Genomic DNA, 21,266 nt, shown 5'->3' with positions numbered 1-21,266 from the left:
GCTTTTTCTACGACTTAATCCCGGGTAACAATTAAAATCCAGCACCACTTCTCTTCTGAATAACAAAAAACTTCAGGATGATCTGTTAACAGTCAGATTATAGAAATGCGAATTTGGGTTGGTCTTATTGATGACCCCAATCGTACTGTACGGCCCCACAAATTTTGCCAGGTAAAAGAGACGAATTATTATAACAAAACTTGTTCATCACATAGCAAATTAAGTAAATCTCAAGGTCACAGTAAACACTATAAATAGTGTTTAGCGTTTGCAATGTCATAAAAATAAATAAGAAACAGGAAACTAAATATTGGGTAAAAATTTTAAAATGAACAGCTGCTCTGAAGCGAAAATCAGCCGCTCGATTAAAATTTAATTGGACCTACCACTTATCTCAACGTAGAAGCGACGCCTGATCTGTGAATATATATTTGAAGAAAAAGTGAAAATCTTCCAAATGTTGGGCCTAAAATAAAGCGGGATGCATAATTGATGGAGGCAAAAAGCCTTTCAGTTTGGAAATATTTTACCAACACGCAGCTGAAAAAACGGATGAAGTTGAGATGAAAGCTCTCTCTTCGAAGTAGAAAGGCGTTGAATGGATGCCGGTAGGCATACGGCTTTGTTTCGATTTGGGTTCTTTCATGTGCTCCAATGTCAGAGATTATATTTTGCTCATTTAAATTTCCTTTAAAACGACTCCATTTATGCAGCCAAAAAGATAACTATATCACATGTAGCTCCGAGACTAAAGATTAACAGCTACACTACCGTAGCTTTGATACTGACATAAAGTTGCGATTGAATAATGAATAGTTACAACCATTTACAACCAGTTACTACCACTTAAACATCGTCAAATTCTGCCCCAGATTTTGTCATATTCGCCTGTGCAGCCTTTCCTACGTCATCACTCTGCAGCATGGACAAATTCCATGTTCGCTGAAACATTCAACCTTCAACTACACTGCAAAGATTGAATTGAACTGCCTGCCGTAGAATTTGTTGCTATATTTTTTGGTCGACTTATTATTTAACCAATTTTGACTGAACTTTTTATAGTCTGAAAGATATTCTTAATTTAAAGTCAAACTTAAAAAAAACAGTTCACCTTCAATCTTTTTAAAGATATCGAGTAAACAATTGGAAAAGTGTAAAGGAAACAGAAAAGTGAAAAAAAATGTTTATTAAAACTTTCGAAAACAAATATATCACGTTGTAGCTCTGATAATTTCAACTACTGTTTATGATTGGCAAATTATTTGTTAATTCATTCAATTTAGACAGAGCCGGATCAATAGGTGATTTTTTTGTTCCATTGTCAGTTCAGAAGATTTTTGAAACACAGAAACTATTTAAGTTTTTCGTGACCTTTTCAAATTTGCTGGTCTATAGTGGAATTTGCCTTCCTTTTAACAAATGAAATGAAGTGAATTTAAAAAGAAATCATAAAACCAAATAAAACGCGCTCCCTCAGTATTAATATAATTTGGCATGGCGCCAAAGGCGCCTTTAGAAAAATTTTAGGGTCAGTCAGCTAAGAATGGATGTCTCAAAATAGCACAAGGGTGACCCAATCCGCTGGTGGTGGTTTGATAACTGTCATTGAAGGCTATTTGGGATAAATATTACGTGCAATATATAAATAAAGGAGTAGTGTAAGCAACCAATTACTTCGGCTCAGAAATCATTCCTAACTGAAATCTGAATTGAGGCAAATTAAATGACCCTCCAAACAACGCTTCAGAGGTTAGAAAAGTATTATTTTGTTATCAACATGCTTCGGGAGAAAGATTTATTAACACAGAGGCGAAGTTGCACTTCGCATACACAAGCACAAATATGACCGACCACGCTACTGGGGAAAAATGAATGATTAAAACTTTGAGTCTACGAAACTTCTTAAGTGACGCACGTCAATTATGAGTCTACATAATTGCTAAGTGACGCAAGCCAATTATGACGCATTAGCAGTAACAATCAATTAGAAAAAAAAAATTACCAATTAACATGCCTCAATTTTTAATGAGCGGACGCATTTTAACTAGTATAAGAAAAATTTCATTAAAAACATCCAACCCTGCCTATTTTCGAACCCGCTTATTTTGTTGCAGGGCTCCTTCCCTACCTGTACGCTACAGATCCATGACACCTTGAAGCTTAAGTGCTATTTGTACTATAATAGTCTGGGTTAATATCCTTAGCATTGGCTGTACTTAATAGCTGGTAATTGATCGAAATGGACACTTCCAAAATGAACACAATTTGTCGCAACAATATTTGCGTCGCAACAAAATTTGTAACGAAAATTGGAAAAAAGAGAGTTCATACTATAACACACGATTTGCTTGTAAAAACAAAATTACCAAAAAAGACCATTTTCGAGTCTATAACGTAATATTTGGATCAATTCACAGAAGGATGTTCGAGCCGGCCTAATTCGCTGCCTACTCCATGCGTTAAAATAAAACGCCAAACTAAACGCATTTTAAGTATCCAAAAAGGCCAAATTAGCAACCTTCAAAGCCCCATAAGTTTATGCAGATTATATATCTTTTTATTTTGAGCTAAGGACATCAATACTTTTCAGAAAGTCGATATGATAGTCCAAATTTTTCGGAGAAAAACCCGATCACAAACATTCCGTCTTTGTCACGGAAAGTATGAAAACAACCAACAGACTAATTTGCAGTATCAACGTCATACAAAGAGGACAAGACTCTTAGTACTCGCCCTTCCGTAAAAATCAAATTTTATTGATAATATTAAAACTTATATAATAGTGGAAATGAGTCCAAGAACCCATGAAAAAGTCGCTGATTCAATATAAGCCCCTGTTCAAATTTTTAATCAACTGTTTCGAAACTATTTTCAAGGCGCGTTGCGCGCAAATAAATACCAATTTCGAAGAAGACCATGCACTAAAAAAAGCACAACCAGCCCCAAACTTCTTTTTTGCGGTACTTCTTTATAAAATTTGCCTGAAGCGCAGAAGTATTTGGCAACAAAGACACTTGCCATTAAAGGGCAGCTCAAAAAAACTACAAACTTCTCGTGAAAAAAAATTCGACAAACCTTTATGAAGACAAAATTGATATCACAAATTGAAGTTTGGCACACATAAGCCGCAAAAAACTTATGCTGCTTACATAAAAACGGAAACATTTTTTGTACAAAGCTATGCAAACAAATGTGCGAGTTCACTTGCAACAAGACTCCTCGTATATCAGGGCCAAGCCCTGAATGTTCCGACTGTCCCTTAATTCGTATCGAATAGTTTTTGGGAAAAGAAAATACTGAAAACCTATAAATTTTGGACACTATCAAAGTGTAAAATTTTGAAACGTACGAAATTACTACGACCAATTAGCTAGCCTCAACTCATTTTGGAACGATTTTGTTGTGCGGGATAATTCTTCACGCATAAATCATTCGTTACGCTCTCAGCTTATGAATAAACTCTTCAAAGCGTGCATAATTTAGTCCACAACATGGCCAATTTGGCAATTTTCAAACCCCCAGAACTTAACAAAAAAATATCTTTTTAAATTTGAACTCAGGAAGTCGATATCTTCAATGGGGTATAAAAAATTTTGTTGAAAACTATCATTTCAATCGGCGAAAATTTACCGAATAAAAAATACCACACCCAGTATAAATATTGCGTTTTCTTTGAAAGTCAGAACAAAAAATGAAATCGTATATCAGCACAAATTCAGATTGTGTAAACATTAGGAGATAACAAATAGTTGAAGGTGGAACAAAACTGGTACTGAAAATCGTTCAAGCGCTTCACCATATGTTATCTCTACAATAGCAACATAAATTTACTCGTTATAGCAAAATGAGAGCCATTAGAACCAAAGCGCTCATTCGTCGCATAAAACCCAAAAATTCCATTGAATCCGATTAATAAAAAGCACCACAAATTAAACGGTTAAGCGCGACAACAGCTGCGAACTAATGGCAATATGTAACATGGTACCCTTCTCTTCATAGCAAAATATAAAATAAATCAGTAATACATTCCTCGAGTCAATAATCTTAAGAATAAATTCGAGAGTTCCGTAAAACCATTTGATAACTGCTCATTACAAGCGCAACATGGTTTATTCAAAAAAAGTTTGGTACCGTTGGAGTTTCTCAAGGAATATGCAGAACAAGGAATATATCATTTTTGTCTTTCAAGAACAAGAATAATTGACTCAATTTGATAAAATTAGATCAATTGAGTTTTATATTCAGCTAGACATTCTTAACTTTAGGCCCATTTTTGATCGCGAAATGAAAGAACAGTTGTAGTGGGACACTTCACACTTTTGCTATCGGAAAGCATGAATTGAAAGTTGATGATGAAATGGAGTTCAAAATAGCGACCAAAACAAAATGACGGCCAAAAGTTAGGAAACAAAAGAACTATACATACACCACGCTTGAAACAAAAAACTGGTCTTATTCACAAATTATCAAAATAATTTGAGGCCTTAAGCCTCAAAATTGCGTGAATATTCAAACTAATTCAAATAAACGAAAAATTAAGGTACTAATTATTCAAACTAAGCTTTAGTTCTATTTTTATTTGAACCGGATTCATAATGAACCTGGTGAAAACTAGATTTTATATTAAGTTGTTATTGGAATGGAGTTAACTAAGCGTGTTTGAACTCCTATAAGAGGCAACTATCACGAAGAGTTTATTGTAGGAACAAAATAATTGTATTAACAAACAAAACCACAGCTATGCTAATCAGAAAATCAACACCCTAATTAAAGCCAAAACTGAAAGTCAATAAATCTAGTACCCGATTAGTGATAACGCCCAGCAACTATATGATTGCGGGTTCAAATAGCATGTGCGCTGCAATTTGCAAGGCAAGCTCTTGCAAGTAAGCCATAGTTTAATGGCTCCAGTTAAGTGAGCTCTTCTCAACTTAAATAAACTAACCGCTTAGGCCTCTGGCTGGTTGACTGAAAAAAAAAGATTAACAATCAATACATTACACATATCCTTGTTTGAAAAAACTGATTAAATCAGAGAATACTCCTCCCACGGTTTCAAGAGACTATTTTATAGCTCTAAACTAAAAAGAGTTTGACCAAATCTCAGAGATTTGCCGAGAAAAAAAGCGCCGAGATGATCTCGAGGCCTCAGTTAGTGAAAATGCACATCCAAAAGTTACTACACAGAATTTGAATAACTCCTAGAAACTATATTCACAAAATTATCCAGGATGTACAAAAATAACCAAAAAAGTAGGTTCTAATTAAGGGTCACAACAGTGGTTCTCAGTTAGCAGCTGAACATCTCGTCTTGGTCTTTTCTCACGTGAATGAATCGTCTTAGTTTAACTTAACTCGCATGTGCCTATTCTCGGGACTTCTACTTTATTTTGCAGAACAATTATTAAGGATGCTCACCGTAAAAAAACCCTGACTTAATATAAGCTGCGAGCGAACTGCACAATTACCAAACATATTGACTGAAAAAAAAGATTAACCATCAATACATTACACATATGCGTTAAAAAAACTGATAAAATCAGCGAATACTCCTCCCACGATTTCGAGAGACTATTTTATAGCTCTAAAATAAAAAAGAGTATGACCAAATCTCAGAGGTTTGCTGAGAAAAAAAGCGCCGAGATGATCGCGAGGCCTAAATTAGTGAAAATGCACATCCAAAAGTTACTATACAGATTTTGAATACCCTTAAAAACTATATTCACAAAATTATCCAGATGTACGAAAATAACAGTTAAAAAGTAGGTCCTAATTAAGGGTCACAACAGTGGTTCTCCTTTAGGAGCTGAACATCTCATGTTGGTCTTTTCTCTCGTGAATGAATCGTCTTAGTTTAACTTAACTCGCATGTGCCTATTTTCGGGACTTATACTATATTTTGCAGAACAATTATTAAGGATGCTCACCATAAAAAACCCTGACTTACTATAAGCTGCGAGCGAACTGAACATTCACCAAACATAGTCAACTGACAGTTACAAAAGAGTCAATGAACGCAAGAAAACAGAAAACCTGACTTGAAAAAAACCAAGAAAAAATAGATGGCCTGAAAGCTCTTTGAATTTCTAAACAATTTATGATTGACATTTTTTCATATAATAAACCTAATTAGAGAAAACAGGATCAATAGGTAAATCTTTTATTAAGCTGTAAAGGTGCCCCAAAAGAAACACCAATATTTGCGACTTAGGTTAGAAAAAAAGAATAGTCGTACCATAGCAGTACCTCACTAAAGATCGAAGTGTAAACAATGGAAATAAATTGAAGTTGAAAAGAAGTCACAAGGAAAACTGTAATAAAAACAAAATTAAGTATATTTTAATGTCTTCACTAGGTTCATTACTACTCTTAGAAACAATATATATATATTTTTATCAAGTCTGGAAAAAGTCAATAAAATGCGCAATTTTCTTAGCCTACAGAAAACACAAATATAGACAACAGAAAACTGAAAAAGGGTACACAGAGGCAAAGCTGCGTTTCGCAAAAAAGCGATATAACAAAATGCAGCTCTAAAAAAATATGAAAAGGTAGAAATGAGCCTCAAATTAAAAAATATATATTTTTGAAATAAGTCGGAATCAAACTTGCTAGCTCAAGATCTGGAAGGTCACGTTCTCGCAACTGCGCCACGAGCCATTGATACTACCGTAACACTAACCACGAATAAAAACAGCTGCAGATGCTAATAAATTGCCAATGCTATACCGCAAAAATACCACCAAATAAAACTAAATTTAAGCTCTTTGCGCATCGAGCCTCCGACCTGTGCATAGGAGTTTCATTCCCTTCCATCTGTGCTATGATCGCTTGAAAATTTTCCAGCACTAGCCACCAATAAAGCCGAAAACAGTCGCTATGAAACTTACACAGCTACAGATCGTAATTATAGTGAAAGTGTCACCGAATTAGCAATTTTATTTGCGACTTAGGTTGGACAAATATAGATTCACATTATTACACTACGCTCGCTAGCTCGTTGTGTAGGAAAACTTATAGAAACTCAAAAATGTTTTGAATATATCTAAAATTTCAAAGAAAACAAATAAACCACGTTAAAACTCCTTAAATTTCAATAACTGTTCATGGTGGGCGCTTTTTTGACAACGCTAACCCAATTAAAAAAACACTGGATCAACGCGTAAATTTTTTATTCTGTTGCAAAATCTGAAAACAAAATTCAGTATCGAAACTAGAAACTGTTCACGTCTTTTCGCACATCTTGATAGTTCGAATTATCACATAGAAGCCTGAAGCGAATCGGAGCTTAACACTACTATGGACACAGGGAGATAAAATTACACAGGCTCGAAGCTATTTTTCACGAGCACCCGCAAAAAGCGGGAAAAAAGTTTTGAATATGCAAAAAAAAAACACAAAATCAAGTCTGTGAAAAAGTAGGCTACGAAAAAATGAAAAACTTCCTGACTACGAAATTCGTAAATTTTATATTCCGCTTTGAAATTTAGAAATTGAAACCCATTTTCGCTAGATTTCCATTCGCTAAATTGAAACCCATTCACCGCGTTGTTTGGGCCATTTCTGCTCTCGTAACTTTCGCAATTTGCCTACCTTTCAAGAAAATAATTTGAGTTGAACTGAAGTGCATTCATTATAGCTAAATGCATTCATTAATGCATCAAAAGGTATGAATGCACATCTGTAGTTATAAGAGACTTAAAAATAAATCACAAGTCAAACAGAAAAATTTAAAATTGAGCGTGAAAAAAAAAATTTAAAAAAATAGCAAGACCTATAAAAGAGTCTTCACTACGTTCATTACTCAAAAACCTTTTTCCTAACTAAATTGGCTCTGGAAAGCTTGCGAGCATTATTTTTCAGTCATCGTATCTGTTTCAGCAAAAGTTATCACAAAATAAGAATTTATAGTGAACAATCACATCCCATCCGAAGATAAGTAAAAGACCCCTGATGATTGATTTCACAACTTATAAACCCCTAATGATCTGATTACATTGACTCTCTCGATAATTAAGCACCAGAAAAAACTGAAATGATTAACACTTCAACCCGTACCGACTGCATCTCCAAAAGTGTATTTGGACCAGTTATTTAGCAAGGCCAGGAACTTGAGAGCTGCAGTAACTGTTTAAACAGCTTACCACTTGATCTAGTGATTGTTGAACTGAGTGATCTCTGGCATAGACTAAGGCTCTTTTGGTGCCCTGTACAGCCACTGGACTCTTGGCAGCTATAGTTTCCGCAAGTTTGACAGCCTCATTCATGGTGGATTCTTTATCAACAAGTACTCGAGATACCAGTCCTTCTTTCAAGGCTTCATCACTTGTCACTTTTCTGGCAGTGTACGAAATTTCTCTCATGAAGCTGAAACAAAGATAGGTTTTGTAAGTTCAAGTGCACATTTAGCTGCTAGATTGTGTGATGACATTGTATTAACGCCATTTCATGGAGCAAACCATAACCAAAAAAACATAGTCAAAACAAAACCAAGCGATACTATTAGGTTTCCGAAAATCCGAAACTGAGCCAACAGAAATTTGGAAACATAACCAACTGTCAGTAGGAAAGATTAATAACTTCGAATTTTGAAGAAAAAACAAATGCCATTAAAGCTCTTTGAATTCCATGAACAATTTATGTTCGACTCTTTTTCGATAAAATTAACCCAATTTAAGAAAACTGGATCAATAAGTGAAATTTTTATCTCGCTGATTAATCTGATGATTAAATTCCATCTTCGAAATTAGAACTCGATCTTTACATTTTTGCTGTTCTAGTGGACTTTTCCTACAAAAAACGAAAAAAAAGATCGCGCCTATATATAAGTGTCTGAACTACATTCATCTATTCTTAAACAAACGCATGAATAAAGCATAGCAAAACAGACAGTTGGATAAGAGTCAATGAACGCAAAAGAAAAAACATGACTTATTTTTTGGAAAAATTCAACTTTCGACAACTTCAACTTTCGATTTTGGAAAACTTCAACTTTCGAACCACTTGCGAAATTACATGTCGATCAAATTTTTCGTGACCTTTTGCGATCAAATTTTTCGTGAAATTTTGAAATTTCAAAAGCCTTTGATCAGTCGCACTATTATGATAAGGCAACCCCAATTTCAAAATATAGCATCATTAATTCGACTTTTAAAATTCATCAAGTCACCTCACCCTCAAAAACACACGCACATACCACCTTTTTTCGCTCGCTGAAAGACGCAATATGATGCCATTACGCCGATTTCTTGTAGGTCGAAAGCTATCAAGCGGAACAAAAATAAAAAGAAAAAAATTGTTGTCATGATAAACTTTCTGGTTAAAGTAATGGAGCAATTAGTCTGTTTAGGTCTTAAAATAATTGTTGTCATGATAAACGATTAATTCTATTAAAATTTTTAGCATTTTGTGCCAACCACAGGGGAGCATTAACTTTATGTTTCCCTTGAAACTACTCAAAGATGAGTCACAAGTCGATAAAATATAAGCAGTAATCATTTGGGCAGAACAAAAGCTTTTAAGTGAAAACAAAAATGAAAATGAAAAATACGAATGTCATAAAATAAAATTACGAATGTCAAAAAAATTACAATATAAATTGCGTACATTAAAAAACAATTCTAAGGTGTAACTAAGCCGACAAAACTTGAGCAGACAAAGAACAAGCCGGCAATTTTTTTGAAACAGAATATTTCCCGTTTGAAAAAAAAACAGGTCCTGTCATATTCAAACTCAAGTCATCTGCCTCTCTAGACGTAATTGTTACCTCCAGACCAAGTATGCCCGACAAGCAAAGAATTTTAATTAAATAAGAACTAAACCAAAAATTACCATTTCTAATTTTGACCATTCTGTGAACAAGGTTAGTTACTGGAAAAAAGTCTAATACCCGATTGCAACGCCCTTGCTTATCGCAAGGGTAAACATAGCGTCCAAAAAGCGTAAAATAGCGCCCCCCTCAGATATTCGACCCACTCACCAACCAAAGGGTCCCCCTTTGGAATTATTTTATGACATTCATTTTAGGCCAACAAACCCCAAAATTTTTCATAAGGCACCAATATATACTAACTTTGTATGAGAGCGGGTCTTTTTAATGTTATAGGAGCCGCTCTAAACAAATCAATTTGCTCTACCCAAAAAAGGTCGACAAAATTTTCGTAAAATTTCCCCCTCGAGAAAATCCTAGATCCGCCCCTGGCTCGCAACACACCTAGTCTGCGGATAAATCACAAATTGATGCTATATAATTACAAAACTAAAACCAAAAGGCAGCTGAAAAAATGTTGAGGAACGCAAGGAAACCTTAATTGCATGTTTGAAAACGATCTGCTTGCCTGTCATTTGCAACTATCCTGGGCATCCTTTGCAATACTCCGACATCTGCAGCAATGCCTATGTCAACCTCCTTCAGTTGAAACCAGGCGTCGGAGCTGCAGTAACGAACGTCACAGGCCGTCACCAAATTAAGACCTAAACAGACGAACTGCTCCATTACTTTCACCAGAAATATTCTGCATGTTTGAAAAATTTTCGTGTAAATTTTTGCCTGATTTCATAAAAAGAAAAGTGCTGAGGGAGTGGGGTGGGGGCAAAGTGCATTTCGACCACAAAGACACATTTTGAAAGTTCGCCAACTCATCTTTCAATTCCGAGCTATGAATTAAAACTTTTTTTGGACCTTTTTAGGAATTTACCTCTTTTGGCTAGCTTTACAATTTCGGTACTAAATAACAGTATGCTTAGATTTTCTTTTGTAATTTCCGGAAAACCTTTTTTATTCAATAATTTAAAACGCCATTTGACAAATTTCGCATGGTTTGCGGTTGAAAAAAATTACCTGCTCCAATGCAGCCATTGTGTATTGCAGCTATCACGGGTTTGTTGCACTAAAACAACATTGGGTGTAAAACATGAAACAAAGGCAACAGAAAAGGCTGTTGGACATGTGTCAACGAACCCATGCAATCAGAATTTTCCTATATTTTCAAACTTTAAGTTGAACCAACTTAAGCTGTTTAAATTTCAAAAACATGCAAAATCGACACTTTCCGCTAAAACTAACCCAATTTAAGAAAACTACATCGAAGTATATTTTTTCATTCCCTTGAGAAACCTTAAAAATTAAATGCAACATTTTGTTTGAAAAAGCCATACAACCTAAATATGTGTCCTCACATTCATTGACTCCTAGGCCAAACATGGCCACTGAAGTTAGCCGTTAAAATAAATGTGGGTTCCAGAAGCAGCAAAAATCTAAAACTTTTGAATTATCTTCCTTTATGTGATACAAAGCGGATTTGTTTGTTTTAATTTCACGGATGAAATCTTTCCCAATCGCTTCGAGTTTACGTTGATTCAAACACTTCCACAAATCTTATTGCATACTTCTATTTCTGGCTCTGATTTTTCTGCCATATATGTTATTACCATACAGCAAGTGCTCAAGTTTCTTCAAACTCTCAACCAGATGAGCAGTAAAAAGTCTAGTCTACGATTAACCAATCAACCAGCATGACGAGAATGAACTAGAATTCAATGAACTATACTATACCAGTTCGAGGGCTGTGATGTCATCTTGGAACTTTTTGACGATTGCCTCGGCTAAAAATGCTCGTCTTCCCACGTCACTTTTCTTCGCCATTGACCCCGCAATATTTTGCATGAAGTCAGTCAGGTCAATTCCTGAAAACAAATTGCAGACTAACCTTTTCGAAATTAAAACTTACTGTTTGAGGGATCAACGGAATCGTTAAAGTCACCACTATCATCAAGTTTTAAAGTCGTTAAAACTTGGGAGTAAACCTAAACTTGAGTTTTCAGAGCGTGTTGAAACTGGATGTTCATAAACAACTAAACCGACCCTTAATTTGCGTCCAATATATTGCGAAGAACTTCAAGATCAAAAATATTTACAAATCGAAACACCAATTTCATTTCCAAGCGCTTTAAGTCGAGTTCAAATAAATAGTCATAATTCGGTTGCTCCAGTTTTTCAGGCTTAAAATTTGGCTTGAATCTTGGAGAGATGTGCCAAATATGGTAGTCTGCTCACCTGCAGAGAAGTGTTTTCCAATTCCACTGAACACTATACTTCGACAAGATTCATCGGTAGACAAGTAGCGGAAGCAATCTCCGATTTCACTGAAAAAAAATCAACTCTGAAGTACGCCACGGAAAATGAACAACTAGTTTCTTGAAAAATTATTGATTAAAAAACGTGTCAGATACAAAACCGAACTCGAAAGTAAACATTTAAAGTAAAAAAACTAGTAAAGCGAATATAAAAAGACCAGTTTTTTCACATTAAGAGAAAATTTTTCAACACGCCCCGAAAAATAAGTCATAAATAAAGATAGCCGGTTGCTGTGCACCCAGCACAGAATGTTCTGACCACATAAAAAACTTCAACAAAAACTACAAAAAGATATTTAGAGTACTTTTTTTTGCGCGCGGTGTGAGAGAAGTAAACGAGCGCGTAGAACGTTAGTAAATTGGGCATAATCGACAAAAAGTTTTTTGGAAGGATGCGCTAATTGAAACTTCCAAACTAGTTTCAATTTAAGTAAAACCAAATTTTCTTTGCGAATGACCAATTTTCAGAAGACAAAAATTACCCGCACGCTTTACTTGCTCGAAATTAGACTAAAATTCAAAAATTTCAAGCCGGCTTTTCTCAACACAAGGACATTTTTACGTTAATTGTAATTTTTCAAAATGTCTTTTGAGTCATGACTGAATATGGTACCTTATTTTGCATGTTCTTTCCCTCTTTTGAATCATGACTGAAAAAACTACAATACACCCGAAGACAAAAGTTCCTCTCCATTTCCAATGTTCCGGGCAATGAAACCACACTTGAAGCCTATGATTTCCTTGAACCAAAACCACGTGAACAATAGCCATCTTAGCCAATAGCAATGCTTTGATTGTCTATCAATAACTGTTCAATTTTTCGTTAAGCAATTAAGCAGAACGTAAACTGGCGTTTTTGAAAGAGATGTCAAAGCTGGATATTTTACAAAATGCACATTGATAATTTAACAAATTGCGATGTGGAGAAAAAGCCATCTGAAAAATTTTCGTTCATTATAACGAAACTTAACATAATCGACAAAAAACTACAATATCTTTAACTCCAATTCTCTCAAAAGTCATAGAACGGTTACTACGAAAACAGATGGTTCTTTATTTAAGCGAAAATAGTTTTATTTCTGAAAATTAATTCGGGTTCCGTCAGCGCTCCTCTACAACTGATGCGCTTTTGAAGTTCACAGACGCAGGGGGTTCACATCGAGATAAGGGATCCAACCGATATGGCAAACGCAGAGTAAGTGGAATATCGGTTTTCTGGTCAAAACAAAAGCTGGAGAGTCATAAAAGGGGCGGAAGCTGCAGAGGGCAGGCACCGGAACAAATGGCTTCTTCAAGAACTCGGCGATAATTTCGGTGTCTACCAATGAACCACAAATCGCCAAGAAAGCAAAAATTCAAGCAACGGATGAAGAGCTAGTGAACGTACAAAGAGTAGATATGTGGGTAGACAAAATTACAGCTTTACAGAAAGAAAAGAACGATATTCAATTTTTAAAAATTTTTACTGGAATCAAGGGCTGCCCTGTCTTTATTAACAATGGAGTCAGTTCTTCAAAATGTGAGACAAACCCAAATTGTCAAACGAGATGCGTTTGTGAACCTGATTTGAAATGCTGAATTTTGGACTCGTGTTAAGAAGCTAGCAGACCGATCGAATATCCAACCAAGATAATAGGAAAGCTTGAGAAAGAATCGTCCGACCTTTCAATTATCTTTAAGAAGTTCCGAAAACTCATGGACCACTACGAAAAGTTGACGGACCCAATTGATCAAGCAATTTACGTCAAGTTGGTTAAAAAGCGGTGAAACTTTCAAACGCATACCGAGTTAATGGGTTTTGCGTACATTCATACACCGAAAAACATTCTTCAGGACCGAATGGTAGGAACAGAGAGAGTCGACTCCATACGCCACTTAAGAAAATACGGCAGTGTTTTTAACCCCGATGTGGAGGAGTTTGAAACCTTCAATAGCAAACTCAACTCCTATTTATCAGAGTTTGTTACTATGAACGATGAGAGAAAAAGCGAGTTTTTTTTTTGGTTACTGCGTATTCCTAAACTGGGAAAAAATGCTTTTCGTGTTTTCAGTATTCCGCCTTCAAACGCAGCCAGTGAAAAAACTTGGAACATACTGGACTTTCTACACTCCAAGAAACGAAATCGCCTTGAGTGCTTCAGAATCAAAAGTTGACTTTTATTTACATTAACTCTGTTCTACTTGATGATGTTAATGAAATGAAATGTCTCAATATATATTCCGAATGAAATTTCCTTCATGAAAATATCCATTTTCTAAGGTATCAGTACATGTACTAGTACGTACCAGTACATAATGCTCCGCTTTTAGGTGGTACTAGTTCATTGCCAACTCTAGTCTTACTCCTGGATTCTTATCTAAGGGTATTAATATACCTGCATGCGTTATATGGTTTCGTTATCGTATGAACAGGTTGTTCTGCCTGCGATGTCGGCCACATATTTGACACTTCAAAACCCGCTCAGCTGAACATTTCGTTGCAACGACGCCTGTGGTGAGTCATCTGAACAATTGTGGTGGTCTCAACGAATTTGAGTAATCAATTATCGACAAATTCAGAATCTTCCATGCTATTAACATTGGAAGCGCTGCACATCGACCGCCTGAAACCACATCTCAACACCCGGGAGGAGTAGCGCCAGCGCTACCTGACCATCAGGGTATAACTGTTTCTTTAGTAGTTGTGAGGTTTCCTCGTCACGTTAGATTTTCCACAATGGTGCTATTTCGCATTCCAGGTTGCTTTTTGTTTGATTTTTGATGTTTTGTTACATTTGCTCATGTTTCAGATTTAAATGCTGATGATCAAAGTTAACCGAAAACGTTTCAGGCAGTAAACATTGATTCATATTCTGTTTATTCAGAGCTCTAATTAAAAACGAAAAACGCGAAAAAAAAATATATTCTTTAAGAAATCGATTTCAAAAATCATGGACCGAAAAATCATGGACCACTACGAAAAGTTGACTGACCATACTGATCGTGCAATATACGTCAAGTTGGTTGAAAAGCGGCGGAACTTTCTGCATACCGAGTCGATGGTTTTCGCGTACAGTCTTAGACCGAAAAACATTCTTCAGAACCGAATGGTAGGAATAGATAGAGTCGTCACCATACGCCACTTACGAAAATACGGCAGTGTTTTTTACACCAATGTGGAGGAGTTTGAAATCTTTAATAGCAAACTCAACTCCTATTTATCAGAGTTTGTTACTATGAAAGATGAAAGAAAAAGCGAGTTGTTCGGGGTTACTACGTAGTCCTAAACTAGGAAAAATTGCTATTCATGTTTTCAGTATTCCGCCTTCAAACGCAGCCAGTAAAAAAACTTAGAACATACTGGACTTTCTACACTCCAAGAAACGAAATCGCGTTCAGTGCTACAGAATCGAAAAGTTGACTTGTATTTACATTAACTCTGTTCTACTTGATGATGTTAATGAAATGAATTGTCTCAATATACATTCCGAATGAAATTTCCTTCATGAAAATATCCATTTCTAAGGTATCAAAACATGTACTAGTACGTACCGGTACATAATGTACCGCTTGTTGTGATTTGTTTTTAGTTTGTTATAATGACCTTCGGTATTTTAATTAATACCAGTTTAGTTACGACCATCGGTCGATATGAACGGAAGTTCAGTTGTCCTTTTTAACGTCTTAATTCAACTACTTCCTTTTATCGTTTTAACAATTAAGCTTATGTACATACCTTGTACATAGACACTTAGAATTAGAATAGTTTATTATGGCGCAGTCATATGATTCGAACGTGCGTGGAATTCCCCCCTTTTGGCCTAATCACACCCTAGAGCCACCGCATGCCTGGACCCAATAGAGCGACCAATTCCAATTGGCGATCATTGCGAAAGAAAATCTGGATTTAGAGAGCCTACATGGACCAGAGATACCGGAGACGCAAATTCCAATTTTGGAACAGGCGACAGGCAGCGAGTCGGACGCGGAAAAAGCCAACAGAGAGAGCAGGAACAAAAGCACAATGAAACAGTACGAATCCGCAGAAGAGAAACGGATCAACGAAGAGAAAAATATTTTAATGGAATGAGACGAACGGAGGCGGACAAGAAACTGCGATCAATTTTATTTTTAGCCCTAGGGAGCGAAGGAAAAAGAGTTTTTACACAAAAGAACCCGAGAGTCAAGATTCTAGCAATATCGTTCTCTGAGTTCTGGACTCTACTAGACGCAGCATTTAACAAACCGCCCAATACTACGTTCGAAAGATATAAACTTCTAAATCGAAAACAAAAAGATCGTGAGTCGTACGAACAATTCTGGGGAGCACTGACGGACCTAGCCAGCACGTGCAACATCAAGGAATCCGACGAGGCAGAATGGATAAGGGATATCTTCATTTGCAATATGAAGAACACAGACACCCAGAGGAAGCTACTTTCAGCTACCATAAGCCCGTCGGAAGCACTTAATCAAGCCCTAATCGATGAAAAAGGATATTTTAACCACCAGAAACTGACAAATATGTCACGGTCATCGACCAACGGGACAACTTTTAAATCTTTTATTAACCACAATCATATCAAAAAAAGAACCAAGCTTAAACATCGAAAGGAGTAACTCATGCATGAAATGCGGAAATACATTTACGAAAGGGCACTTAAACGTTTGCCCAGCGAAGGACATAACCTGTAAAAATTGCAACTATAAGGGACACTTCGCCAAATTATGTAAATCACGCAATAAGAGACCATCTGTAAATAATGTATCAAATAATTTCGTAAATACTGAGAATTGTACATACACACCTCCGGAAAACTCGTGGATGGAAGAACAAGAATCATGCGACGTGATAAATGCGTGGAATGAGTACGGACAGAGTGACGATGACGACTTCTCGGTGTTGAGTGTCAGAACTATTTACGACAATAATGGTCTTGAAACAAAGAAACTCCTGAACCTAGGCATTGGCTGGGACATGATTGTAAATATGAACATACCGGTAGATTCAGCAAGTCCTGTAAGCTTTTTAAAACAGAATGTTCTACATGAAATTAAACTAAGATACCCAAACCTCAAGATACACCCAGTGGAGAAAAGAATAAAAGACCTATACTGCGGATTCACCAACGATACGATCAATATCTTGGGAAAAATAATTGTCAGAACACAGTCCAATGGGTGGATCAGCGAAGAAACCCCATTCTTCATAACCGGCGGACACGAGCGTAACATATTGGGGAACGACAATTTACCCAAACTGGGCATAGAAATTTTGCAGAGGAAATGCCCACAACCAATCTGTATGGTCAATCAACCCACACTTGAGAGTGAGTACAAAAACTTACCTTCTTTATCAGACAACATTTTTAATGAGTTTAAGAACTTATTCACTAGAGTGGGGAAAATACCTAACGATCGGAAGGTAACCCATTTTCACACACCTTTTAAACCAATACAGTCCAAAGGGAGAAGAGTACCACTCCATTTACTCGCGGCAGTGAACGATGAATTAAAAAGAATGGAAAAAGAAGGTCACATAATAAAGTTACAGAAATGCGACGAAGATTGCTTCATCAGTCCAATTGTAATCACTCGGAAAAAGGATACTTCAATAAAACTGGCACTGGATTACAAGCTTTTAAATGGTCAAATTTTTAAAAATAAGTATCAAATGCCGAATATCCATGAGCTGATTGATAACGTGGCACTCCAAATTTCAGAAAAACCCAACGGGCGAGTGTGGTTTAGTAACTTAGACCTGAAAAACGCATATAGCCAACTTCAACTTTGCAATCAAACCAGTAAACAGTGCAATTTTAGCATAGTAGGCGGCGAAACGACAGGAACGTATCGGTTTCTAACGGGATTTTACGGATTAGGAGACATGCCCAATGAATTCCAACGGGTCATGGACTCAATGTCGAAAAATATCCCGTTTACAAATTGTTACATAGACGACATCCTGGTAGCCTCGCGTGGATCGCTGGAAGAACATAAAGCAATAGTGCACAAAATTTTATCAATCTTAGATAAGAACAACATGGCAGTGAAATGGGGGAAATGCGCATTTTTTAAATCTCACATCGAATGGCTTGGCTTCAAGATCTCAGGCAATGGAGTACGACCGTTGGTCGGTAGAGCCGACGCAATAAAAAATTTGCCAACCCCGAAGAATATTTCTGAACTTCGCTCATTTTTCGGCTCAATAAACCAATATGTAAAATTCGTCCCTAATTTATCCACGTTAAGCTCCCCTCTTCGACCTCTTCTAAACAAAAAATCGCTATACAAATGGGATACCAGCCATTCAATAGCGTTTGAGAAGTTAAAAACGGAAATTGTAAATATTGCAGAAAACAGCCACTTTGATATAAAAGAGAAGACAAGACTAAAAACGGACGCTTCACATAGCGGACTAGGGGCTACCCTAGAACAATTACAGGACGACCAATGGAAAACAATCGCATTTGCATCCAGATTTTTAAACAACCATGAAATGAAAGATTCTACCAACGAACTAGAGTTGCTGGGAGTCGTATGGGCTGCAGAACATTTCAGAAACTACCTGTACGGAACAGAATTCCAAATAGTCACTGACCATAAAGCATTACTATCAGCACTTTCGGCAAATCATGGCAATAAAACGATGCACAGTCGATTGACCCGCTGGGTAAACAGACTCTTACCTTTCAATTTTAAAATTTCTCATTTACCAGGAAAGGACATGGGCTTTACTGACCTTTTATCTAGACTTCCTTCGGGCAAAGCCCTTCCAATTTCACATTATGACGACGAATTTGTAGTCGCTTCAATCGACAGAATTCAGAACATTTTATCGACTAAAATAGATTCTAAATTACTTACTGTAAATTCTGTAGATAGACCAACGGTCGCTGTAAATACTAATTCATGAGTTAATACAATCCCATCGGGAAACGAAAATTCAAGCGACGTGATTGGTCAGAATCAGCTGAATAGCTCGTTAGCTTTACTCAATCTCAAGATTATTGCTGCTATCATATCTTGTATCGCCCAGTCGATAAAAATTTGCCACAACAATCATTCTCGGACAGAAAATTGTACTACAAATTGTCAACCAGTCGATAATTCAAAATTTAATTTTAAAAGTATTACTTTTTCGGACAAAGTCCTCTTACATTTTTTACTTCTAAACAGACACCTCATACCACCTAACAAGAAAAAACAAGAACTCCCAATGGACAAAGTGAACGAACCCCTTTTGATTATCCCCGAAGAACATAATATTGCTCTCAAATTCAGAGACGACAGACTTCCACCCGACCACGCAGATCTCTTAAGAAGATATAAGGCCGATCTGAATTTGCCAAATTCCCCAATTCGCCCAGAGAACCACTGTTCGAAGAAATTGCTTCAGATCATGACTAGAGAAGACAAGGTGCTGTGGGATCTGATAGAGACGATAAAGAGGAATCGACCGATGGGCATACACGGGACTTACATGAAGAACTACACTAAAGACTTACACGTGAAGGATGAACTACTCTTTTTAGACAACAAACTAGTCGTCCCAGCTACCATCAGGGGAATTTTTAATTCTATGTTACACGAGACTCACCCAGGACAGTTCGGGATGAAATCCCTCGCAGAATATTTGTGGTGGCCACATATTTACCGGGAAATCTACCATCACGGGAGAACATGTACCCAATGTTTAAAAGCGGGTAAGAACATCAAAGTGATACTAGGCACCAATAATATTTCGAAACTCCCGACATTGACATTCGCGAACGAAGAAATTAATTTGGATTTTGCGGGACTGTTGGACGCTAGTTGGGGTAACAACAAATACATTCTTCTTTGTATCGACAGCTACACTAAGTTTCCTTCGGCCAAGATTGTCAATAACACCTCTACAAGAAACGTAATTTCATTCCTAAACGATTACTGTCATCTTCACGGTTTCCCAAGAAAAATTAGAGTTGACCATGGGTCATGCTTTCTTTCACATGATTTCAAAAACTTCTGCGATAAATTTAATATAGAAATCATTTACTGTACGGTCGGAGACCACAGATCCAACGGGCTAGTTGAAAGACTTGTGTAAACAATTAAATCGAAATTACTGGCAATGTCATTCGAAATACCCAAACCATCTCTAAACGATTCGATCGAGAAAATCATCTGGAATCTGAGAATCTCAAAGCAAACGGCGATCGGCTGTACCCCGTTTGAAAAGCATTTTAATAGAGTAGCGAAATTAGGTGGAAAAATCTTATGTCCAATACTGACCATTTAGATAAAGGAAAGGCTATATTGTCCAAAGAGCGGGCTACTAACTGGGAATTACACGACGGGGCAGAAGATGGCTATCTGGACGAGGAAAGGGACAGCACGTCGGACCCAGAAGAAAACTTGACATTAGCTAGGACGTTTAGCCTACGCACAACCCCGGATGACACTACCCGAACGCTAGATCCACTGGGAAAAAGAAAAGCAGTAACGGGAGGTAACTTATATAGAAAGGCGTCTAACAGAAAAAATGGGGACCCTTATTTTAATCTAGTTAAGAAGGATATAATGACTCTTCAGAGCACACAGTTACCCTCGACAATGGTCACGTTTTACGTAAATCGGATCTGGCTATAAAAGGAAAAATACTCCCGGGGCCCACAAAGATAATAGTGAATCGGACACCCACTGGGCATAATACTCATATTCATTCGAGTTTAGCTGGGAAAAGGAAACTCTCACCACCGAAGAAAGCTGGATCGATATCAGCTGGCCACTCGAGACAAGGCACCCCGAGAACGGAGATTATCAGTTCAGGGACCAGCGCACCGACTCTGAGCTCGGCCACTCAAGACTCTCCAAAACTTTCTTCAGGTTCATCTTCCTTAAATCTAGATTCGTGGGACGGGATAATCGAGGATTACTTAGACGATGTGACCAATAATAACGTACCTCAAAACTCCTACACCGAGACTAATCAGGTCTTAAGTATTACAGGTCATGCCGAAACCCCACCATTGAGCTCAGAAGGGACAGCAAACAACGACTCACGGGAGATTGTAGTCATACACGACGCGAATACTAGTGTAGGATCACAGGATAATCCTATTATGATAGACAGTATTCCGGAACAGACGACCAGTGTGACTCCAAAGACC

General features: G+C 36.9%; 2 protein-coding genes across 2 annotated transcripts in view; both read right to left on the bottom strand.

The window, feature by feature from the left end:
• The window catches only part of LOC134841881 (MYND-type zinc finger-containing chromatin reader ZMYND8-like), a 276,942-nt gene that overhangs the window by 220,515 nt on the left and 35,161 nt on the right, over window positions 1-21,266 (bottom strand). The gene's annotated exons all lie outside the window — the stretch shown is intronic.
• Window positions 847-16,565, bottom strand: LOC134841125 (delta(3,5)-Delta(2,4)-dienoyl-CoA isomerase, mitochondrial-like). The gene is made up of 7 exons (XM_063856913.1): window positions 16,453-16,565; window positions 12,056-12,144; window positions 11,555-11,685; window positions 10,841-10,889; window positions 10,338-10,473; window positions 8,145-8,367; window positions 847-942 (listed from the first exon to the last, which is right to left on the bottom strand). Exons 1-7 carry the CDS (start codon window positions 16,563-16,565, stop codon window positions 847-849), a joined length of 837 nt encoding a protein of 278 aa, XP_063712983.1.

Source organism: Symsagittifera roscoffensis, chromosome 3, assembly GCF_963678635.1.
Source record: "Symsagittifera roscoffensis chromosome 3, txSymRosc1.1, whole genome shotgun sequence".
Taxonomy (NCBI): Eukaryota; Metazoa; Xenacoelomorpha; order Acoela; family Convolutidae; genus Symsagittifera; species Symsagittifera roscoffensis.
Note: the sequence above shows the minus strand (reverse complement) of the source record. Positions and strands in the feature narration are given on the sequence as shown.